Source organism: Cervus canadensis, chromosome 14, assembly GCF_019320065.1.
Source record: "Cervus canadensis isolate Bull #8, Minnesota chromosome 14, ASM1932006v1, whole genome shotgun sequence".
NCBI lineage: Eukaryota > Metazoa > Chordata > Mammalia > Artiodactyla > Cervidae > Cervus > Cervus canadensis.
The window spans coordinates 27,519,920-27,540,911 of record NC_057399.1 but is presented as its reverse complement, the minus strand read 5'-3'; the positions used below and the strand labels follow the sequence as shown (position 1 = coordinate 27,540,911).

The 20,992-nt window shown below is 39.3% G+C and overlaps 2 protein-coding genes across 4 annotated transcripts in view; both read left to right on the top strand.

Moving 5' to 3' along the window:
• PIP5K1B (phosphatidylinositol-4-phosphate 5-kinase type 1 beta) overlaps positions 1–20,992 on the top strand; it is a 330,950-nt gene that overhangs the window by 84,355 nt on the left and 225,603 nt on the right. The window lies entirely within an intron of this gene.
• On the top strand, positions 3,861–10,737 carry PABIR1 (PP2A Aalpha (PPP2R1A) and B55A (PPP2R2A) interacting phosphatase regulator 1). The gene has a single exon (XM_043487134.1). The coding sequence runs from the start codon at positions 3,862–3,864 to the stop codon at positions 4,849–4,851; it is 990 nt and encodes a 329-aa protein (XP_043343069.1). The 5' UTR covers position 3,861; the 3' UTR covers positions 4,852–10,737.

Sequence of the window (20,992 nt, the reverse complement as noted above, 5' to 3'; positions counted from 1 at the left end):
AAATGAAAACAGAGTGGGGGGATGGGAGTGTAGGCTTGGTGGTGGACTCTGCTGTTGCATTTTATAAGGAAAGGTCAAGGAAAACCTCTTAGTCAATGATGTTTGTACAGAGAGCTGAAGGGATGGAACAGTGTAGATGTCCACTGGAAGGAAAAGTAAGCTGAGTGGAGGGGGAACATGCCTGGTGGGCCAAAGGACAGTAAGGAGGCCTCTGCAGTTGGAGGGAAGGCAGTGAGCGGGGAGAGCAGTTGGAGGTGGGTAAGCAGAGGGATGGCAGGGACCCAGACAGAGCACTTATAGGTCATTGTAATGACTTCAGCTTTTTCCCTGAGTGGGAATCCACCAAAGGGTTTTGAACAGGGAAGTGACTATTCAAGTTTTCTTTTTAAGGATGACCTTGTAGGTTGGGTGGAGAAGTGATAAGGGTAGAAACAGGGAAATGGATGAAGATCTCTAATAGGTGTGTTCAGGTAAGAACCAAATAGCACAGATGTTTGATTTTGTGGTTATCACTATCTCTGATCTTTATTAGTGAAGATAATTACTGTTTATCCAGACATGCATGAACAATGTTGGCATGTTTGAGTCATGCTAGAATTAATTTAGTAATATGCAAATTAGCAATATGCTATGGATTATGGTTAATTTTTTTTTCTACTCATCTAATACTGATTTTCTTCTGGAAGCTCTTCCTCTCTCACCTGTTCTTATTCAGTACTGTTGTGCCATTTGTTCAGTTGTACATGCTTGAACTTCAGTTGTTTGTGACTCCTCTCTCTTCATCCTCTGTACATCCAGACAGTCAGGATCTGGGTTGTTACCTTCCAGTCTCCACATCCATCTCCTTTTCCTGCCGTTCCCAACTTTAGTTTAGATCCTTGTTTCATCAAATGGCAACCCGCTCCAGTATTCTTGCCTGGAAAATCCCATGGATGGAGGAACCTGGGGGACTACAGTCCATGGGGTTGCAGAGTCAGACACAACTGAGCAACTTCACTTCACTTCATCTCAGAGTTAGCTATCAAATTCTCCATCTTTAATTCATGGAGAAAGCATCAAAAAGAATATGGGTTTTGAAGTGACATCTTGATACAGATTCATTCAGATCTTTGTTCTTCCATGTAGCTATAGGGCCTCTTGCAATTTTTGAACCTTAATTGTCCCTTTTACAAGACGAGCATAATAGTATCTGCTTTATAGAATTACAAGGGAAATTAAATGATAAATGTTTAAAGTAACTGGTAGCCCTGGGCACTTAGAAAATGTTGGTTCTTTCCACCTTCCATTCTTCCACTTCTCTCTATCTATGATCCATCCACCTGGCAGGCCCTAAAGTGAAGCTCTCATTGTGTTGTTCCTCTTGTTAAAAACCTTCAACAGTTCCCTATTGCCCCACACATTAAATACAAGCACTTTTTCCTGGCATTCAGAGCTCCAATACTTATTCCAACTTTAATTTCCATCTTTTCCCTATTACCTATTCTTCTCTATGTACTTCATGTAATAGCCAAGTTCACTATTTTATACCCATGCTGCCAAATCTATATAAAATATTGTCTATTAAAATCCTACCTGTCCTTCAAATTCTCTCTCAAATACCATTGCACTTGCAAAGGTGTAGACAATCTGGAAATGGTTTCTCCCTGTCTGAAATGTTACTGCACATGGAGGGGGCATCATTGTGCCTGTGCTCTGGAGCCAGAAGGACGAGGTCCCACTGTTTCCTGTCATCCTGGGCACATTGCTTAATCCTTGCATCTCAGTTTCCCCTGCAAAATGGAATAATGATACTTCCTTTATAGTTATTGGGAGGATTAAATGAGGTTCTACATGTGATGCACTTTAAATAGTGTCAGGCCCTTGGAAAGCTTAAATCAGTTTCTAGAATTATAGGTATGCATAATCAACAGTATTTCATTAGCTGGATGACTAAATGAAATAGGGGCATCTCAAATTAAAAGCTGTTTGAGAGACAGTGGAAAGGGTATGGTCTAGTATTCTCATACTGGATTCTAGTCCTGGTTCTCATTACTAAACAAGCTGTGTGATGTTGACTATGCCAGCCTCTCTGGATCTTACTTTCTTCAGCTGCAAAAAGGAGACCAAACAAAAATCACTAAGCTCTCTTTCAGTTCAAATTAGGCACATGGATATCTGACCCCTCCAAATCAAATCAACCAAAACAGAACTCAATTTCTACTCTAAAAGAACTTTCCCTGCCTCTGTAAATGATGCTGCCATTTACCCAGTTTAAGTAAAACATCTCTGCTGGATTATTTCTTTCACCACCATCTAAATCTAATCCATCTAAACATCCTATTAGTTCTACTTTCAAAATATATCCTGAATCCATCTACTTCTCCCCCATCACCACTGATAGAACCCTAGTCCAATAATCTCTTGTCTGCCCTGTTGCTATGGTTCCTAATCCATCTTTCTATCTGCACTCTTAGTCTCTTTCAGCCTGTTTTGCACAGAGCCAAAGTGATATAAAACATCAACCAGATAATATCATTCTCCTGCTCAAAACTTGCAGTGGGTTTTCCTCATACTTAGACTAAGATCCAAACACTTTTACCCCCTCATATCACTCTCTCCCTTATGCTTCAGCTGCACAGCCCTTTTGTTTTCTTGCCAGTTCACCACACTTATGTCTGCCTTGGTCCTTTGCATCTGCTATTCTTTGTGGTTGGAATATTCATTCCCCAGATGTCAGCAGGACTTGCTTCTTGTCATTTTGATCACAGCTCTGTCTAATTGCACCCTCCCTTCTCCCAGTAGTGCTCCATCACACCGCCCTATTTTATTTTTTTCCTAAGGCTTACCACTATCTAAAAAATAGCTCATGTATTTATCTCTCTCCGCCCCCACTCTGCCCCAAGTAGAAATTAAATGTTTTCATAGGGCCTGATTCCTACCACAGTGCCTGGCACATAGTTGGCACACAGAAGAAAAAAAGAATCTGACTGAATACACTAAAGACTAAGTATAAACTGATTTTTAATGAGATATGAAAGTTTATATTAATTACATGAGCCAAGTATTGTGTTTTTAAAGTTCGAGGTCCTGTTGGTTTTTCCTTCATTTAATCTTTCATAGTGAATGAACATGATTGAGCACATATGCTTGTGTCAGATATATGATTGTAAATAAAACAATAGTAATACAATTACAGGTTGATTTTTTCTCTTCTTGACCTGAAGAGTTCCCAGATTTACCCCTCTTTCCAACTCCTTTCCTACAGTACCACCTTGCTGGAAATTCCCATCTTTCTGGTCTCTGTCTTTTTCTGTCGGTTCTAATCTCCCAGTAACTTATTCTCCGGAATGCAGCCAGAGACCTCTTCAGTCGCTAATATACCCATGCTGAAAAACCTTCTGAGTTTTTATTGTTCTCAGGATAAAGGTCCACCACCTCACGTCCCGCTAGCTCACTGTCCACTCCAGGCCATACTCACTCCCTCCCTTCCTGGTTCCACCCAGCCACAGGGCTGGTAGTCCTCTTTTCCCAGGGAGTTATACACCACATCCTTTTGGCCTGCTTTTCAGGATCTCAAGAAATGGACCCTTCCTCCGAGAAGGCCTCTCAGGTTAAGACCAACTCCTCTCCTCACCATATAACACAAAGTCGCAAAGTGCTTCTTTTTCAGAGCTGTAACTTTATAAACATATACTCCTGAACATGGTAACCTTATTAACGTGTGTTAAAGCAAGTTTGCGCTCAAAGCTATTTGCGGAAGAAACATATTGACTGCCTTCCCAACCACTCCTCGCCCCTCCCCCTAGGCCTGCGGCGCAGCTATTACGCTTTCAGCCGGCGCCAGGAACAGATATTGCAGAGCGCTTGCGCGGAGGGGCACGCATGCGCAGAGGGACGAGCCCGCTGACAGATTCTCGGTGGCGGTGGAGGCGGCCGCGGCCCTGGACTGCGGGGAATGGGAATCCTAGGTCTCTGACTGAGCACCGCCCCCGCCTCCGTGCCCGCGACATGGCCCAGGAGAAGATGGAGCTAGACCTGGAGCTCCCTCCGGGCACAGGTGGGAGCCCGGCGGAAGGCAGCAGCAGTGGCGGCGGCGGGGGCCTCAGGAGATCTAACAGCGCCCCCCTGATCCACGGCCTCAGTGACACTTCTCCGGTGTTCCAGGCCGAGGCGCCGAGCGCCAGGCGGAACAGCACAACGTTCCCGAACCGCCACGGCCTGCTTCTGCCGGCCTCCCCCGTCCGCATGCACAGCAGCCGCTTGCACCAGATCAAACAGGAGGAGGGCATGGACTTGATCAATCGAGAGACTGTCCACGAGCGCGAGGTGCAGAACGCAATGCAGATAAGCCACTCCTGGGAGGAAAGTTTCAGCCTGAGCGACAACGACGTGGAGAAGTCTGCCTCCCCGAAACGCGTCGATTTCATTCCGGTGTCGCCAGCACCGTCGCCTACCCGGGGAATTGGAAAGCAGTGTTTTTCACCATCCTTGCAAAGTTTTGTGAGTAGCAATGGATTGCCTCCAAGTCCTATTCCCAGCCCAACGACCCGATTTACTACCCGGAGAAGCCAGAGTCCCATTAATTGCATTAGACCAAGTGTTCTTGGACCATTGAAAAGAAAATGTGAAATGGAAACTGAATATCAGCCAAAGAGATTTTTCCAAGGCATCACCAACATGCTTTCTTCTGACGTTGCGCAGCTGTCAGATCCGGGTGTGTGTGTATCTTCCGATACCCTTGATGGAAACAGCAGCAGCGCCGGATCTTCTTGTAACTCACCAGCGAAAGTCAGCACTACCACTGACTCTCCTGTGTCGCCTGCCCAAGCGGCCTCTCCGTTTATTCCAGTAGATGAACTTTCATCTAAGTGATTCACCCACCCATCCTGAGACTCGGTTTTGTTTTTGCAATGGAGAGAAAAATCAAGTTGGAACAAGCACTGAACTTTGTCGATTAATTTGAGGCTATTTCCTATTTGACCCTTTTCCTTTTTTGGAATTTCCTGAAATGTTGTTATTTCTAGAGAACTTTTATGTCAGATTCTAGGGGATGCCCGTGAATTCAGTGTAGTAATATTTTCAGACGTTTTCCCAATAAGTGTGTTGAAGCATACATCTTTACGCTGCTAATATGTCTAAATACATATGTTATCCCTTGATTTTTTAAAAAACTGAGAGCTCTATTTATTTATGGGATTATTAAGTTCTGATGCAAATATAAATGTTGAATTAATCAGCATAGTAAACTGATGTTTTAAAATTCCATACTTCATGCCCACACTAATTTTTAATGTTATTGTCAGTGATTGCTAACTTCTGTTTGATGAAGAACAATAACTTACTTATGTACAGCTATTTTTAAAGTGTTAGTGTTATCCATCTGGTGGTTGTCAGTTTTACCCAGGAGTCCTTGAATATTTAATTTTCTGGGTATAGAAGTGGATGGGGGTGAAGCTGATAAAAGAGCAAAATATGAAAGTTTGCAACAGATCTTTTAAATATACAAAAGTAAACATTTAAACATTTTCTAATGAAATTTTAATAGTAATTTAATATGTCATACAAATATAACTACTATACAGAATTTCTTCTTCTTTTTTTTTAACCAGATAGTGCATTCCTGTGGATATATTCCTGAAGTTAAATGGGACAGTGCCTTGCAGTCTTAGCCCACTGTACATAGGCTGAGGCCAGGTTCTTTGTACCACTGCAGACTTTATCAACTGTAGAAAATGTGTGGGAAGCCCTGTTGAATTTGAGCAGAGCACCTAGGCAGATGAAACTCTGTCAGTCATTGATATGCTTTAATAAGATATTCAGTCGTGCCTCAGTGAAAATTCTTGCCAACAAGGAGCTCAAGAAACTTTTGGCTGCTTTTCCACTTTGTCCATCTGTCACCTTCTTGGTTTTCCCTGGCTCAGGAAGGAAGCAGCTGTTTCCTTGCCAACAGGTCCTTCCTTTCTACCTCCCAAGAAACTAGGGCATCATCAGTTAGACAAAGGTACAGTGTGACTCAAATTTCTCACAGTAAGCAACAACAGGACTGTGGAATTGTTTCAGGAACCTCTGTGGTTAAAGCTACAGCTGGAGTTGACTGCCTGGGGGATGTCAGTTAATGACTTGTCAGAGAAAATCAGGGGAGAGTCACCTAGGTAAATCATTATTTAATTTAGGTTTTAGTAAAGGTAGAATTATGAAATGTTCTTTTCTTTGCCTTTTACAATTAAGACAAAGTATGAAAATATTTAATGACAGTTTTTTTTATATGATACTTTCTTATTTCCTGTATTTTCCTTAACTAGATAACTAGGTAGATAGAAAGAAGGGCAAACAAAACGGAAAGGGGAAAAAAATAAGAGAGACCAAGAAACCAAGAGAAAAATTTCTGGCTCACTTTAAGTTATTGCCTACAGAGACGTTACAGTTATATGGAATTTTTACAACTATGAGAATAAATGGAACTGGTCAACTCAAGAATTCAGTGAATTACAGCGAGGGTAAGATTGTGTGTACAGGCTTAAAGTTCTCTCTTCTGGGTAATAGTGTTAATATGCTCCAGTTCTGACCTTGTTGCTCAAATTCACATGTATATATCCAACTTTCTATTGGGCGCTTTGACCTACTCCCAGAGGTTCTTTAACCTCAGCATCTCCAGAGCAAAATATATTACCTTTTCTTTTAACCTGTCCCTGGATGATCTAAAACTATGTCATCCTATCTAATTTCCTAAACTCAAAACGGTGGGTAGCATCTTTGACTTTCCCTCTTCCGGTGCTGCCACATCCAGCTCAATCACCATGTCCTGTCTGCTCGCGAACTGAGTCTCCCTTTCTCTGTCTCTGTTGCCCCTGAATTTAGCTTAAGTCCCAGCCTAAGTGATCTCCGAGCCTATTTTCTTACCTCCCTTTTGATCCAGGCTTCGTACTGCCTCTGAAGTGATCTTTCTAAAATACTTGATTTTGTCATCCTCCTGCTTGAAAACTTTATATGCGTCACCATTTTGTACATTTTAGTGAATGCTTTCTTCAGCTTGACATAAGAGGTCCTTCATGAACTGCCTATAAGCTAACACAATATAGGCATCCTCTGCTCATCCTGTCCCAATTACATGTCCTTTCTTCTTTGTAAACCCTAGACCAGTTGGTAATCTTTAAATATGCCTGTACTTTCGTGTGTTTGTACCTTTGATTAAATAGTTTCTTTCCCTAAAATGCCATTCCTGTCCTTTTCACCCAGGAAAATGTTGTTTCTTTTTATTGCATTTGAATTTAACTATGAAATAATGTATACCTTCTACTTATAAAAATATTTAAACAATGCAGGTATCTACATAGTAAAAAGTGAAAATCTGTCTGTGTTTACTATGGAAAATTCATCTTCTTTTCCTATAGGTAATTTCTGTTAATAATTCAGTTTATATTGTACAAGATATTACTGTGCATTCCATGTATATAGGTATATAAATTTCAGAAAAACAACATCTCACTGACATCTCTTTTCTTTCCCTCATATCTAATCATTCACCAAATCTTATTGATCTTTTCTTCTAGAATCTGTCTTTTCATCTCAGCTGCCACCCAGATCCAGCCTACCATCATGTCCCGCTTAGGCCTCCTGATTCCCACTTGTCCCTTCACACTCTGTTTGGGTACCTGTTCATCTTCCATACATCAACCAGAGTAATCCTTTTAAAGTTGCAGATCAGATCTTTACATCTCTCAGCTTAAAGCTTTTCATTTGCTTCCTGTTGTTCTTGTGGTATACCAAAAGGTATTCATTCCAGCTTAGGAGGCCCTGTGCAATCTGGCCCTTGCCTTTCCCTCCCCTTGTTTTCTGCATTCACCCCTTACTGGCTTGCTTCTCATGCAGTACATCTTGCTCTCTCCTGTCTTACCACGTTTTACCAGATCCTCTTCCCTGAAGGTATAGAGAAACTTTTATTTCTGTAAGTTTGCTTTTCTGTATCGGTGGTAAGTTTTAAATTCAGTAAGCCTCTAAGTTTTTACAGACAATTTACATTATTGTTCATAACTTCCGTCATTACTCTGTAGAATGTAAGGGGCTAGCTGATATAAGAATTGTCCTTCAAAAAACATTTTTAAGGTATTAGTATTGCTAATCTATAAACTTGGTGCTAGAAGCCCCAAAGCACATATCAACCTTGAGTTAAAGTGCAGTTCATCATATGTAAGAAACCTCTGTTGTATATTTTCCTGTTATGTTTGTTAAAAACAGCAGTGTAAGTGGAAAAAATAATTAGTAGTCACCAAATCTGTGACTGCAGGATGTCAGAACCTTTAAGCATACTTAAAAGATTGATTGTAATCAAGATTAATCGGTATGGGGTTGCCTTCCAGTGGTTCTCATTTATCCGTTCAGCCGGCTACATACCTACAACAAGAGACCTCTCTTAGATATTTGGCATATAATGGGGAAAGGGTCAAGGCTTATGAGGGAAACAGGACTGAGAATTGTTTTCTTATTGGCATGTTTTTAGGTCAGTAGGAAAAGTCTGAAGGTCCAAGAGAGAAATGGGATCCTGGGGGTGGCGGTGGTGGGGAGGGAATAGTTGCCAAAGCAACAAACCAAAGATGGTGATGTAATTGACATTTCCTGCATAGCATCAGAGAATAGAAGAAAGAGTTGGTCTTGGAAAGCACTTTTTTTTTTTTTTCCTTTTGCAATAGGAAGGAGAGTGAAAAGGCTAGACAACAATAGCAGTAAATGTTGATTCATGTTGCAGGAGTTTAGCGGTATGGAGGAAGGCATATGAAAATTGAAAGAATTTCTGATTGCTTCTATTTCCCAATTTTTAAGGAGTGTAGGCTATTTGAGGGTAGGGCAGGAGTACCTTTGGAAGCTTGAGTGAAGTAAAGGTTTAGTGCTGCCTCTGTGAGAACCTGTAAAGGAGTTGACAAAGGTGAGTAGGAGTTTTGTTAGGCCACATTAGATGGCAGGTGCAAAAGAAGTAGATTGGATTCACCTAGGTTTGGGAGTTGGTTACGCAGGTACTTGGTAAAGCCCAGTGTGTGAAGCAATTAAGGGTTTTGCTGAAAGTGGAGTTGAATGATTGGCCAAGATCTTGAAGATGTTACAAGAAGTCAGCAGTGGGTCATGGACTAGGCTGTTTTTTCAAGATCTTACATTCCATTCAACCATGACAAAGTATACGGAGAGTCTGATCTCACTGCAGAACTCAGTTTATCAGTTTTGCCCATGTTTTTTCATGTTCATGTTATTCAGAGAATCAAGCCTAAATCAGCAAGCCTTGAATTCCATTTAGATGATTAAAAAAAAAACACAAACACACACACAAAAACACCTTTTTTTGAGTCAGATTGTTCACTGTAGCCAAGGCAGTTCTTTATGCCTTCCCTACCTTGCCATCCAACTAAAGAAGTTTTCTTAAAAGTTAATGTGACCTTTATATTCAAATGTCTATTAGAGAGTACTTAACTGTGTGTCAGGCTCTGTTCTAGCTGCTAAACAAATGTATTATTTAATCTTCATCACTGTCCTCTGAGTAAATTAGTGCCATTATTATTCTCATTTTATTAGTGAAGAAATGGAGTCACAGAGAGATTAGGTAACCTGCTCAGGGTTCCGAATTAGGAGGCAGGCAACATACTGTGGTGGTTAAAAACAGGCTGTGGAGCCGGGAGGCTGAGGTAAGGATTAAGTGGGTCACTATATGTCAAGTTCTCACAGCAATGCTGGCAATTTCTGTAGAAGTATCAACTATCATTACTATCCTTGTGGGGACGGTGGTTGTCATTATATTATTGTCATCTAGTGTGGACTTGCTGAGGAATCTTTTATCATCCTTGACTGCTGAGGCTCCTCCTTTCACACTAACAACGTACCCTTTACCCCTCTAGGCAGCCTGTCCTTTTATAAGATGAGTGTTTTCAACATTGGAGTCTTCTTAACAGTGAGCAGACATTTCCCTCTGTAAGTTCCACCATTTAATTCATGTCCAACTCTCTGGAAAATGCAGAATAAGTCTTACCTCTTCTTTATATGATAATCTTCCCTTCACAAATCAGAAACACTGATCCCTCAGTAATTACCTCCTCTTCTGGATTTGGGGACTCTTGAGGAATCTTTTCGGTGTGCTTTCTTCATAAAGTAGAGCTATCCTTGCTTGGCAGGTAGGATTTTCACAAGACAGTGATTCCTTTAAGACTGTTTGCTTTCCCTTATAGAAAAACAGGAGATGGTCTAATAACTTGAATCATTGCCAGTAGTAATAATAATTGGCACTAATGTATATTGAATATTCAGTATGGGCCTAGACACTATTTTCTGTGCTTCAATCCTCATGACAACCCTATGAGGTAAATGCAATGATTATTCCCATTTAACGTGAGAAAACCAAATACATTTTCTCAAGTCTCTATTACTTTCTTATTTTCTTCTCCTTTTGAATTTAAGTCTATTTGTCATTTCCTCTGAGCAAACTTTTGGTTTGGTTTTTGAGATGAAGCCTATTTTCCAGCTTGCTAGTGTTAGCACTTCTGTTTTGAATCAAATGATATGTTTACTTAAAGTGATGGCTTTAGACATTATTATCATATTAGAGGAAGCGATCAGGAGGATTGTTTTCTTTACTAAGAGGTTAAAAAAATAGAATAGAAGGAAATCATAATTTACTTATTTTAAAACTGATTTGCTATTTGAAATAAGAAATCCCAAACTACAAATTTTAGATTGTTTTTAAAAAACATGTATAAATAAAAAATACATATATGTGTTATATATGCTTTGTTATACTTGAGTTGTACAATATCCTTGGTTGTGCTTAGATTGTTCTCCTAGGGAAACAAGCAAGAACCACTTAATCCCTCTTCCCCCAGAGAAACTCTAATGGTAAAAATGTATCATTTTTAGAGGCAAAGTAACAGGATTTAAATAGGTGATAGTTGCTCAGTCATGTCTGACTCTCTGCAGCCCCACAGACTGGAGCCTGCCAGGCTCCTCCGTCCATGGAATTCTCCAAACAAGAACACTGAAGTGGGTTGCCATTTCAGTATTTAAACGGCAGGATTTAAAGAGTGATCCAAAAACCTTTTATTACCTATATAACAAATTCGCCTTCTTTCTCTATAAGACGCTGTCCCCAGAGGTTAGAGATTTAAATTCAGAACAATTGAACAATCCCTGAGAAACTTTTTTCTTAACCTTTACTTCATAAAAAATTACTTCACTGTTCAGCAAAAGGACCCAAAAAAGTAAAACTTAGAGTGCATTTGGTGGTCAGACTTCAAATTTCAGTGTCACATCCCTGCATTAGATACTTGGAAACAAACCATTGAAAGCCACAGTTTATTCTAAAAGGTTGCTGTCATTTTTGGAAGTTCAATAAATATTTTCAAATCACCTCAAAAGTGACTTTTGGTTCTACCTGTAAGAGAAAAGAATCTGAAGAAGCATAGGTAGATAGAGATAATTGAATCACTGTATTGTACCCCTGAAGCTAAGGCAGCATTGTAAATCAACTACACTTAAATTAAAAAATAAAAATAAGGAAATTAGCTTTGGAGAAGTTAAGTGATTTACCCAAACTCACAAACATAGTAAGTGGATGCAGATAAAATTTGTACATATGTAACTTGCTTGTGAAAATAGTTTTATAACAAGTTAGGAAGATAACATCAAATACTCCAATCGTGTGCATGTACAACTAAATGTACTCTCACATTTGCACATATACACACCTGACCTACTTTGTGAGTCTTGTTCTGTATGCTTGGAGCCACATTTAGCTTTATTTCCATTTTATATTTCCTCTCATTTTCCTCTCCTTAGTTTTCAGATAGGTAGGTTAGATTTTGTAAATTATACACACACACACATATATATAGGTACTGTTGGCAAGAGTGTTTTGTGCTTTTTGCATCAACTTTCCAAATTCCAGTTGCTGCCCTAAAAGAGAGATAGGTATTTTGTTCTCATACCTAGGGTTTCTTTGTGCCTGATTTCTATTTCTCCTGTTTGAATTTTTGGAATAAATACTTGGGTAGATGTGAAAATCACTCATTAACAAATTCTCAGAGAGTATGACTTAAGCTAGAGAGCAGAGAACATAGCGCTTTTATTTACCTGTGAGAGTTCAGTTCTGTATCAACGCCAGGGGTAGTTCTGGTTCTTTTCCAATTGCCTACAGCAGTCTTCCAAAGCAAACTGACATCTAAGGCTTGGCTAGCAAGGCAGGTTGTGAAAGAAGACAATTGAAAAAGATCTTTTGTGCCCTTGCAAAGTAAAATGATTGGTTGAGGTAACCATTCCTGTGATTCAGACAATCCCTAACCCCTTACTTTCAGGACAAAGAATGATTTTACTGTTTCAGTGCCAGGAGGATTACTGGAACTTCAGTGATGAGTGGCTATTGAGTGTTGGTGTCTTTTGGACAGAAGAATGAGAGCTGCTGAGAAGGGGGTGGGAGTGAGGAGATGATGATGCATTGGATGCACCTTTTGGCACCTGAGCCCTCAGACTCCATTGTGAGCTCCCTGTGGGCTAGAGGGTGACATTGATGGTGGTTTTCTTCATGAATCTTTGTTTTTCCTTTGTTCCACTTCATTTGTGATTTGGGGTTGAATCAGTGTGTGTTTAAGAATTTTTTCAAGCATCTTTCCCTTTAGGGTCTCATGTTTTATGTCTTCTAAAAAACAGTGAATAATAATACAGTGATACTGATGATTATCTTTTGTTATTATTGAAGATTACTTTGAGTCAAGAATTAAAGTTCTTGGAACTCTTTACCACTTTATACTAGGTTTAAAACTCACTTAAAATAGTCTTTCTCAAGGCCCCATTTTACCACACTACTTGCTTCCTGAATTTCTAAAATGCACACCTGAAATCAACTTTAATGGCTGCCCCTTCACTTCAGGATTAAGTCCAGTTATGCAGTAACTGGATCATTTGCATGTCTCCACAGGCCCCCTGAACCCCCTAGCTACACTGCACTGCCTGGGGTTCCCCCAGCTACCTGCTCCCATGCACTAGCTGCGCTTTGACAAGCTGTGTCCTTACTTACAACTGCACCTTCTTCTTCCTCTGCACTCCCTACCGACCTTCTTTCCTTAACTTAGACCGAGGGGATACAGCTTCTGAGAAGCCTCTCCTGATGTCTCTGCCTCTCCAGTCCTGGTCAGTTAGATAGCTTTCCACTATGATCTTGTTATACTCGGGCCTTGCTTCCATAAAGGTCCTTAACAGGCTGACATGTATTTGTGTGGTTTCTTGACTCTTTAACCTGCGTAAAAGCAAAGCCTCTTTTATTTCTGCCCCTAATGCCTGTGCATAGAACGTTATAGTTAATCCAATTTATACTGAGTAGATGATTAATGGATGGATAAGTGGGTGGGAAAATGGCACAGATTGTTTTAAAGAGAAAGGAATGTAGTAAGATTCTTAGCGGAACAAGCTCAGTCACATGGTTGGGTTCTTTATAGTTTGCTAGGAGACTAGAAATTCATTCGTTAAGTAATTTTGATTTGAGCACCTGCCTCACACTGGCTAGTCCCTTAGGATAGGTACATCAGTGTGCAAAACAAAGACTCCCATCCATATAGAGTCCACATTTTGCTTATATTCTAACAAGGTGGAGGGAGAGCAACTAAACATAATAAATTAAGTAAATTATTATATATATATAACAATATATATAGTGAGGAACAGCAAGGACGTCAGGGTGGCAGGAGCAGAGTTATTGAAGGGAAGGATAGTTGGAGGGGCTTAGAGAGGTGGGCAAGGGTGGGGGCTGTTGCAGGTAGAGGGGGCATAAGGTCTTGTGTGCCATTAAAGGACACTGACTCTGAATATGAGAGATGGAGAGTTTTTGCAGGGGGTTGAGCATAGAAATGGCATGACCTATCTTAGGTTTTGGAAAAAACACTCTTGCTGTCTTGACAGTGGACTATGAGCGGCAGGGGAGGAAGCCAGTAAAGACAGGGGGTAGGAACTCCTCCCATTAGGGGGACCAATTAAGAGGCTTTCCACCACCAAAAGATGATGGTGGCTTGAATGAGGGTGGTAACATTGGAGATGAGGAGAAGCAGTTAAATTCTAGATTATAGTTTGAAGGTAGAACCAATAGATTTTGCTCTACCTTCAAAGAAGATAGAGCTGACAGATTTAAGGTGGGTGTGAGATGCCTGGTGGAGGAGAGAGAAACTGGAAGGATGGAGTTGCCATCAACTGAGGTGTGGAAGTCTGTGTGTAAGGTAGGATTTTTTGTTCTGGGGGTTTGGTTTGTTTGCTGCTGCTGTTTGGCGGGAGGTGGGCAAGGGAGGTATGGGGACAAGAGGTATCAGGAGCTCAGTCTGAATGTATTGAGTAAACGAACCTTATTAGACATTCAAGTGGAGGTGTCAATAAGCAGTTAGGTATCCGAGTCTAGAATTCAGAAAAGAGGACCGGGCTGGAAATACACAACTGGGAGCCGTGTGCCTGTGATGATATTTAGAGTCTAGAGAATACATGAGATCACTACCGGTCACGTGAATGTGTGTAAAGAATAGAAGAATAGGAACTAACCTTGGAATACTCTGTAATATTGAGAGGTCAGGAAAGATAAACTGAGAAGCAACAACCAGGGAGGTAAGAAAACTATGAGTGTGGTGTCCTGGAAACTATGTGAAGAAAACGTATGAAAGAGGATGGAGTGATCAAATGTTATCAGTTGCAGCCGATCTGACAAGTAAGGGAGGACCAAGTGTCGAGCCCTGGATTTAGTAATGTGTAAGTTACAGGTCACCTTGGTGAGAGTCATTTCATTGGAATGATGGAGTAAAAGCCTGATTAGAGGAGGTTTAAGAGAGAATAGGATGAGCAGAATTGGAGACAGCCAGATGGCGGAAGAAAGAGATTGAGTTCTTCTAGATCCTTGAGGATAAAGAAGAACTAAAGTGAAAAGGTCACTCCCTTCCCCTTCTTATGGGTAAAATGTTTTTAAGCATTTCAAATATCTCTTTACATATGTATGATTAGAATTGGAGAAAAAAGCAAAGTCTAGTAAAATTGTTTTCTGTCCTTTTTTTTTTCTTTTTGGGATTGTTATGAGGAGAAGGATCTGTAAGTAAATGCTTTTACTCCAAACATGAGTAGACTGTTCAAGCAAAAGGTTTACAGATTCACTTTCTTCATGAATTCATCTGGTTCATTTTATTCCCTTGTCATCTGTTTCTCTTAATGTCTTTTTTTCCACTTATAAATTGAAATTTAGTTCCACACCCATGACACAATTATTTCTGTCTGCAAGTTTGGCCCAGTTTCTTAACCCAGAGACGTTTTCCTCTTCAGTGAGTACTGTGAACTTTCTTTTTTTTTTTAAGTAGTTCATTGTCCTCTTAGGTTTTATTTAGGGGCAGATTTTTTTTTTTTCTTATTCCTTTTCGAAATTGTTGCTGATCAGTGAGAGAGGAGAGTGCCAGTTATGATAAGGAAGGAAGAATGCTTTCCTCACTTTGAATTGCTATGATTTCATTCTGATCGTAAAATATTGTCAGGTTCATTCTTGTGGGTTGGGGAGTCTCTCCCAGTCTTTCATACAAGAGGACTCAAGGACATCCAAGCCATATTTGTACTCAGGAGGGAAGAATGGTTTCTCCTGGAATTCCCTCTCTCTCCTGATTTTGCGTTTCTGCCTTTCAAGACTCCAGTCAAGTCCCGTTTACTCCATGGAAACTTCTGTGCTTCTCCTGGCTCTGGGTAGTATTGGTTTCCTCTTAATTGCTGTACTTACCGCTTGTAGCCTTTACTTTGTTGGTTGGTTTGGGGATTTTTGTTGTTGTTTCGAGGGAGTAGGAATGGGAGGTGGGCAGTGGAGGGGGTTAAAAACACTGCATCTGCAGACTGGTAGAGCTGCTTTCCCGACCTAGCCCACCTTCCTGCTTTGTGCAAATTAGTTAATCTTTGTGTACCTCAGTCTTCTTACCTGTTAAGTGGGAGTAGTTCCTACCTCAAAAAAAAATTGTTAGAATTAGAGGAGAGAAAGCATTAAATTTATTTAGCAGAAAACTTATTTGAATAAATGCAAACCTGAAGAATATATATATTATATGTAATAACCCCCTATCTTTATGGCAGATTTCTCAAAAGAAAGAGACAGAGGCTTATATATCTTTCCTGACAACCAGTTCTTCTCTATAGAAAGAACTCTGTTCTTAATAGTGATGATAGATGGAGCTTAGGAAATGTGGTGTGTTTGCAGTCTGGAAACCTGTGATATACATGTCATAATGTATTTATTTCATTGTTGCACATTAGTGTTTCAGGCTTTAGGAACTCTTCCAGACTAAAACCCTTCCAGTGCACAGGCTAGAGATGATGTTGCAACTCTGATGGTCTGTGAAGTCAATATGCTCTCCTTTTAGTTTTCCTAGCACTCATGAAACTTGCTGGGGTTTTTCCTCTCATTCACATTTTCACAGACCAGAATTGAGAAATCTACTTTAATTTTAACACAATCTATCAAATTCTGTATAATTAGGAGAAGAGTTTAGATGACATTTTCTGTTAAGTAACCTTTCATAAGCCACATATTTTAATAATGTGAAAAAAAGATTAAAAAGAAAGAACCAGATAGGCTAAAATAAGCAAATACTTTCTGATGATAAAAGCAATACAGATTCATTTCAAAATTAAAAGAATTCGAGTAAGCAAAAATAAATATACTTCACTGAGATGCTGCTGTTAACCTTCTCGTGAATGTTGTTCCAGGCTTTTTCTTTGATTAAATATGCACATGTAATTTTTACACAAGAATGGCATCTACTGTATAGGTAGCTCCACAGACAGCTTTTTTCCGTATAACATGCAGTGAATGTTGTAAGTATACTTTTTCATCATTTTGCCCTCTGTGGCTATATACCATGTAATAGGTCACCAACTGATTTTGGCTCCCTAGGATGTTTCTAACATTTTTTTCACTTACAATGTTCTGATGTACACCTGAACAACTTTTACAACTTAAAGACCACAGAACTTTCTTGGACTTGTCAACATGAAATAGTTAGCATGTTAATTTCAATTCAATTTTGTCCAATTCTAAAGCATTCTTTTCCAAGTCAGTTTTGAGTGATTGATGGTCATGTTTGGAGATCCCATGTGTGACTAGGGGGAAAAAAAAAAGTATTGTTCTCTGAAAATAATCTATATTTCAGTTTTTTAAAAAAATGAATATGAGATAGCCTTTTCTTTAATCCAGGCTAGAATATTTTGATAATATCATTTAGGAATGTGTGGCCTTGAGATTTTTATCACTTTCCTATACCTGACTTATCTGTAATTCAGAGTTAGTGAGGTCAGCAGGAGGTGAGTTATTATTGTTCTATCATTTCAGTGGGAGAAAGACTGGACCATGTGGAGGTGAAGAGGGTGCAGAGATTTGTGGGTGGGTGGTGATGGAGAAGGAGGCCAGAATTAGACAGATATCTGCCTCACAGACTTTAGGGTCCCCACTGTTTTCGTCTTTCACAGCTATGGCAACTTGAGATCTCACATTTTCTAAGTTAGTCATTAGTCGAGATATCAGATATTGCCTCCAGCTGCCCATTGAAATGTATCAGAAATCTTGACATTAAAATTGGTATTTTTCTGTTTTATGCATCTGGAAATGACTTGAAAATCCTTTGTGATATCATGGTTGTCAGTATTAAGGTTATAAAATATGACCACCAAATTTATAGATTTTAGCAAGAGGAATAATAGAGATGACTTACTCATTTTTGCACTAAATGTTCAGTGAATACCTACTATGTACCAGGCTCTGAGCTGGGGTTGGGGATTCAAAGGGGTGGACAAGTCTTTAAGCTGCTGTTGGTGGGGATACAAACATTAAAAATGTACAGAATTTTGTAGTGCTTTGCTGTGATATGTAATAGACATATTTTCATATTTGCTGCTATAAGACTATAGAGGAAAGAATACAAACGTGTTTACAAAAGAAGCAACTCTTTTTTTTTTTTTAACTTTTTATTTTTTTTTTTTTTGGAGTGCAGCCTATTAACAAACAATGTTGTGGTAGTTTCAGGTGAACAGAGAAGGGACTCAGCCATACATACACGTGTATCCATTCTCTCCTAAACTCCAGGCTGCCACGTAACATTGAGCAGAGTTCCATATGCTATACAGTAGGTCCTTGTTGGTTATCCATTTTAAAGCAGTGTGTGCGTGTCCACCCCAAACTCCCTAACTATCCCTTCCCTCCATCCAAAAGAAGCTACTCTTCAGCAAATTGATAAGTGAGGAGTATCCTCCAAGGGGAAAATGAAGAGGGTCATGTAACATATGCAAAGAGCAGAGTACATTCTAGCAATTTCCAGCCAGCAAGAATTTCAATGTTCATTTAAAGTAAATAATTAATTCTTAAGTTTAAAAATTTTTTTTTACTTAATGTTTTCTTATTTCTCTGTTTCTGGCTTTCAAGAACCTAATTATTTATTTGTTTATTCCATTTTAGGAAGTTCTTAAATTGTTTGATCCTAAAAGAATAAATGAACTTGGCTTAATAAGGTGTTCTTGTAACTACTTGTGTCTCAGTGATATTCTTTTTCTCTTTCTTTGAATTTAATAGCTTAGAAATTATGGTTGTAGATTCATAAGGAGATTGAAAGATAGAATAGACAAAGAGTATGTAGGTCAAATTATCTGTGAATTTTTCGTGTTGTTAGTAATGCTTCAAAATGTGGTCAAGAGCACTGTGCACATCAGTTGGTCTTAGCATTGGAAAAGCCTTCAGCTGTACATCCTGAGACTTCAGATAAAGTGGATTAATAGTGGAAAGGAACCAGAGAGTTAGACTAAATAGATATGTTGTAAGAGAGCCGTAATAATCTTATTTAAATATTTTCCACATTAAAATAAGATATATAGTACTGTTGTGTTACAGCCATGATTTTTTAAAATAAATGAATTTGTATCCATGATAATTTTTTTAAATTCTCTATAGAGTACCACAAAATAAGTAATGTGAATACTTGAATAAAATAATCTGTTGAAGCCCAGATTTGAATTAAGCTTCCTCAAAGCATAATGATTCCCTTATTAATTTTAATCTTGTTTAATAAGCAAGAATTTTTTTGTTTAGGAAGCCTAATTAACAATATTCTGGAGAGTGATAATTGGGGTGAATTTCTAGTATGGTTGTAACACTGTTTACTTGGTAAATATTTCTCAAGCACCTATTCTAGGCTAGAGACTCACCTTTCATGAATAGTTTTATGTCAATTTTCTAAAAGACACATTAATTCTCTTGCTTCATGGAATTTATATTATAGTAAAAGGAAATTTTAAAAAGAGACATAAACAGTGAAATCCTTGCCAATTACAATAAAGATTAGGGACATCTTGTGTATACGGGAGGGAGGATGTCTGCTTTCCTTGAGCTAAGACACAGTTGTCCTGAGACTGTGATGGAAGTGCTCTAGTAGGGCTATTCAAGGGGAAATGACAAGCCTGGCAGGCACAGAACTTGAAATTCCAGGGAGACTTAGTGGTATTAACACTAGGGAAAGGGCACATGTTTTTCCATGGATCACTAATAATGACAAAAATGTTCGATCCTTCCTGAATTGCATACAATTGGGCTGAATTTAAGCATCATAGTTTATCCTTTTCCTTGATGTCACGAGGTCATGTTCAATACTGAGATACCATCACGGTGGTGAGCATTGAGGCAGCCTGCCAGGTGTGTGGGATTTGAAATAAATTGTAAAGCTGAAGATAGGACATTTTCCCCCCTACTTTCACAGGAGTTGAAATAGGTTAATAATAAGATTAAAAGTTACCCCTGTGAACTTAATACCCCACTTGAAAAGAAGTCTTTGCCAGAGTGAACTGAGTTTCATCCAACAGGTAAGTGAAAATCTAGACAGTTTTCACTTAAGGTTATTTTGCAGCATAGATATACCCCAGTAGAGTGTGAAGATGAAGCCCAATCTCAGGTTGAAGTTCACTCCTTAGAGCGTCTGCTATACAGAGTCTTCTTATTTTGTCCTGTGACAATGCTGCGTTGAATTCTGTTGGAATGAATAAAGTAGGCTTGCCCCAGGGTATCACAGCCCGATTCAGCCCCGTGCTGTTCTAGAAGCAGTGAGGGGATCAAGAGCAAGGCAGTGTGTGAGCATCACAGAAAGCAGATTAGAAGAGACTGAAGGAGCAACAGTGGGTGTCTCTGGGCAGTGAGATTGCTGACCACTTATATTTTCTTTGTGATTTACTATGCTTACCCATTATTTCTATAATAGATATGAGTTGCATTTATAGCCATATTTTAAATGCTCAAAAAGAGATTCATTTGAAGAAAATGAGATGGAGGGAGGGATAAGTCAGGAGTTTAGGATTGACAGATGCACACTACTATATATGGAGCTTCCCAGGTGGCGCTAGTGGTAAATAACCCGCCTGCCAATGTAGGAGACCTAAGAGACGTGGATTCGATCACTGGGTCAGGAAGATACCCTGGAGGAGGGCATGGCAACTCACTCCAGTATTCCTGCCTGCAGAATCCCTTGGACAGAGCTGCCTGGTTGGCTACTGTCATGGGGTTGCAAAGAGTCAGACACGACTGAAGCAATTTAGCATGCACACACTACTATATATAAATTAGATAAATAATAAAGACCTTCTATGTAACACAGGGAACTATATTCAGTATCCTGTAATAACCTACAATGCAAAAGAACCAAAAAGTATACACTCACACTGGATCCCTTTGTTATACTCTTGAAACCAACACAACATTGTAAATAAACTATTCCTTATTAAAAAGAAAAGAAAATGAAATAAACTTGTGTGAAATAAACCTAAAACAGGGAAGGAGGTAAGGGAGGAGAGAAGGAGGGAGGTAGGAGGAAGGTAGAAAGGGGTCGACCTCTTATAGAAGTATGCTAAATCACCATCCTAGTTTGTCATATTGTTTTCTCAATCTGAAAACCAAACCTTCATTTATTACCAATGATAAAAGGAAAAATAAAACATTTATGAAGCATTGACTTAGCTGAAA

Bases quoted from the DNA above. Each gene is read 5' to 3' on its own strand.
- PABIR1 (XM_043487134.1), top strand. From the start codon at position 3,862: ATGCGCAGAGGGACGAGCCCGCTGACAGATTCTCGGTGGCGGTGGAGG.